Source organism: Grammomys surdaster, unplaced genomic scaffold, assembly GCF_004785775.1.
Source record: "Grammomys surdaster isolate TR1022 unplaced genomic scaffold, NIH_TR_1.0 591, whole genome shotgun sequence".
Classification (NCBI taxonomy): Eukaryota; Metazoa; Chordata; class Mammalia; order Rodentia; family Muridae; genus Grammomys; species Grammomys surdaster.
Genome location: NW_021605010.1, coordinates 200,468 through 204,357, shown reverse-complemented (window position 1 = coordinate 204,357; position 3,890 = coordinate 200,468). Strand labels below are relative to the sequence as shown.

The following is a 3,890-nucleotide window of genomic DNA, read 5'->3' as shown; positions in this document are numbered from 1 at the left end:
TGGCTCAGTGGTAGAGCCCCCGCCTAGAATCCCCCAGTGAGGGGCTGAGGGCGTGGCTCAGTGGTAGAGCCCCGCCTAGAATCCCCCAGTGAGGGGCTGAGGTCTTGGCTCAGTGGTAGAGCCCCGCCTAGAATCCCCTGGTGAGGGGCTGAGGCTAGGGAAAGGCATGGTAGAGAGCTTAACATGTGCAAAGCCCTAGGTTCATGTCCATCAACCCCAAAAAGAATGGAGGAGCGGGAGCATGAGGAAACAGCAAGGGTCCTTGTAGGGATGGGGAATCGTGAAACCTTTGAGGAAACAAGAGAAGTTGTTGTAGACAATGAATGAAACTAGAGATCAGCATGGCTCTGTCACTGAGCAGGCCCGTGAGTCCCAGCAGAGCAGCTGGGCTCTGGTTTTCTGAGATCTATGTGTTTCCACAGGGAAAGGCTGTAGAGTGAGTAGAACTGATGGCTAAAAGCCCAGAGAAGGGACGAGCTGGACCACACCAAAGGCTAAGGATAGAGAGAAACGGTGTTTGTCAGCGAGAAGAGCCTGAGAGGGCTAGGGTTCTGATGAATAGCCAAGGGGTGGATGGTGGGGCTGAGGTATGGTGAGGAAAGATCTAGAAGCTAGTTTCAGACGTGAGAGGAGTCAAGGACAGCGTCCAATTGCCACTACAAGCCAGTCTTCGCCCCATAACACTGAGCTCAGAAGGGAAGATCTGTGCAGAGGCACGTGTCTTGGATAAAAGAAAAGACAATGTGATTTTTAACCTTCTTGCTTTCTGTTCATATTCTCATCTTGGCTCATCGGGGCCCATGTGCTCCTCCACACATGCTGGGATGGGCAGATGGGACAGCAAGGGATAAAAAGGTGATGAAGGGTTAGTCACACATCCAGGAGACTATCTCCTCTGGCTTTCGCTCAAAGGATAAAGGGCTAATTCAATTATATACTTATAGAACACCTACTGACTCATTATTACACGCACGCACACACACACACACACACACACACACACACACTCACATATGCACACACCATCTGCCAGGCTGGTACAGATTCAGGACAGGGCCCTGGGGCATCTCACCGAGGGGAAAGGACCAGTCCCTTCTTGAATCTAGCTTTCTATGCAGGAGTTTTCTTTGCCAATGGGGAGCGGTGGAAACAGCTGAGAAAATTCACCCTACTGGCTCTACGGGACCTGGGCATGGGCAATCGAGAAGGCGAGGAGCTGATCCAGGCAGAGGTGCAGAATCTGGTGGAGGCGTTCCAGAAGACAGAAGGTCAGCAGGGTGGAGCCAACAAATGCTCCCAGCCAAGAGGAAGAGAAACTGTTCTCTTTGTTCCAGGGTGGTGGTGAATCTGCTACGGGGGGATGAGGGGTGTTCAAGGGTGGATTGTGTTGCTCACCTCCCCATGGACTCTGTCCATCATCCCTGGAGGTGCCACAACAGCTGTCTCTGTCCCTGGGACATGGGTACCCTTGAACAGGCTCTCTTTCTCCCTCTCTCCCTCCCATCCTCTTTACCCCCTACCTACTTTGTCTTGTTTTGTCTGAGACAGAATTTAACCAGTTAGGCCAGTCTGGCCTGGAACTGGTAATTAATCCTCCTGCCTCCATCTCCAAGTGATTGCAGGTGTGAGCTACCACGCCTGGCTCCTTTTGTTGGTGTTCTCTCTCTCTCTCTCTCTCTCTCTCTCTCTCTCTCTCTTTCTCCCTCCCTCCCTCCCTCCCTCTCCTCTCTCCTTCTCTCCCTATCTCTCTCTCTCTCTCTGTGTTAAATACTGTTTATCTGATATCATAAATAAACCACAGTAAGTGTCTTTCAATGGTAGAAAAAAAACCAGCATCCTTGGCATAGGGAATTCTAATTAAATCAGCATCGTCAAAAACAGACAGTTGCTTCCTAAGGTTTAGCCACTGCCTGTAACAGGCCAGTGAACACAAGCTGAAACACAGGTGGTGTTTTTACTTCTAAAACAGTGATAGAATGGTTTCCCGTGTTTAAACCTGTTCATGCACCCAGCTATATAAATCCAAGTACAAAACCATTCAATAGGCTTGAGGTGACACCCCATCTTTGTGGAACATAGAACATCACTAGTTAAGTCCAATCTTAAGAAAAGGGGAGAGAGCAGCGTTAGCATGCAGCTGGAACTGTTATTTTAAAAAGATTATTTCCGCTTTACTACAAGACAGTTTTATTTAAATCAGGACTGTCCAACAAAAACATTGCTCGACGTTCGTATTCTGAATTAAATCACGGTACACATTAAAAGCCACGAGACAGTTGAGACATTTGTTTTGTATGAATAAAGCAGTAACCTTGTTTTGTTTTGTAACTCAGTGTTTCTCTGTGTAGCCCTGGCTGTCTTGGAACTCACTCTGTAGACCAGGCTGGCCTCGAACTCAGAAATCCACCTGCTTCTGCCTCCCAAGTGCTGGCACTAAAGGCGTGCGCCACCACTGCCCGGTTTCTCTCATAGTCTTTTTAAGATAAGCTGTTCAGTCTGCCTTTTCTCCTTTCTTAATCCAGCAAACATCATTTTTGTCCCAGATCTGTATTCTTTGAATTCTCCAAATACTCCATCAGGCTGCGTCTCCCAGGTGAGGCTTTGTTCCCGTTGGCACCTGTGTAACAGAATCCACTGGCTTGGCCTGTCTTCCGCCCAAACCGACCCTAGAGATTTGGTCCAGTCTTATGCTTGCCTCCCCTTTCCACAGTGTGGCACTGGGCACACCACTGAACAAACATCTTCTGACCTTTCTCAACATCATCCATGTTTAATTTCAACGTCACAAATGCTACAACCCAAAGACAGAAGTCCTGTTCTCTCTCTTTGTTGTTTGTGTGTGTATACATGTGTCTGTGTGTGTGTTGTTGTTGTTTTGTTTTTTGTTTTTTTGAGACATGGTCTCACTCTGTAACCCTGGCTGTCCTTGAACTCCCAGCAATCCTTCTGTCTCAGCTTCTCAAGGGCCAGGAATATAGGTATGAGCTACCAAACCTAGCTCTAATTCTCTTTCTGCCTCTTTTTATCTAATTCTGTTCTCTCTCTCTCTCTCTCTCTCTCTCTCTCTCTCTCTCTCTCTCTCTTTCCCTTGCCTTCTATGCCTCCCAGGACATCCATTCAACCCTTCCATGCTGCTGGCCCAGGCCACCTCTAATGTCGTCTGTTCCCTCATCTTTGGCATCCGTTTGCCCTATGAAGATAAAGAGTTCCAGGCTGTGATCCAGGCAGCAAGTGGTACCTTGTTGGGGATCAGCTCTCCATGGGGCCAGGTGAGTGATGGATGCCGTCTCCAGCCTTGAAGCTTCCTGTCAAACGCCCTGGGGACAAACTGTCTTCCTGCACCCACAGGCCTACGAGATGTTCTCCTGGCTACTGCAGCCCCTGCCAGGCCCCCACACACAGCTCCAGCACCACTTGGGCACCCTGGCTGCCTTCACTATCCAGCAGGTACAGAAACACCAGGGATGCTTCCACACCTCGGGTCCTGCACGTGACATCGTTGACGCCTTCCTATTAAAGATGGCACAGGTGTGGAAACTTGGGAGAGGAAAAGTGTCCCTCTTGAATATGACTGACTACTATCCTAGCTGACAGTCCACTTACTTAGCATGTGCTGAGTCCTCATCCCTGAGATGGACTCAGCACGGGACTCTGGGGAAGAGAACGTCCCGTCTTGATCCTAGTCTGCTCTACAGAGCTTTCTTCAGGGACTGTATACCAGACTCTCTTTCCTTTTTACTTTTAGTGAGATTATGGTCTTATTCTGTAGCCTAGGCTGGCCTGGAACTCACCCTGAGGCCTAGGCTAGCCTGGAACTCACCCTGAGGCCTAGGCTGGCCTGGAACTCACCCTGAGGCCTAGGCTGGCCTGGAACTCACCCTGAGGCCTAG

General features: G+C 49.4%; 1 protein-coding gene and 1 pseudogene across 1 annotated transcript in view; one reads left to right on the top strand and one right to left on the bottom strand.

Annotated features, from left to right (window-relative positions):
• LOC114633378 (cytochrome P450 2S1) overlaps window positions 1-3,890 on the top strand; it is a 15,071-nt gene that overhangs the window by 3,756 nt on the left and 7,425 nt on the right. Inside the window, exons 3-5 of the mRNA XM_028781964.1 lie at window positions 1,119-1,268; window positions 3,109-3,269; window positions 3,349-3,528. Of these exons, the coding sequence (XP_028637797.1) occupies window positions 1,119-1,268; window positions 3,109-3,269; window positions 3,349-3,528 (491 nt within the window). The remainder of the gene's footprint in view (window positions 1-1,118; window positions 1,269-3,108; window positions 3,270-3,348; window positions 3,529-3,890) is intronic.
• On the bottom strand, window positions 1,775-2,768 carry LOC114633380 (annotated as a pseudogene).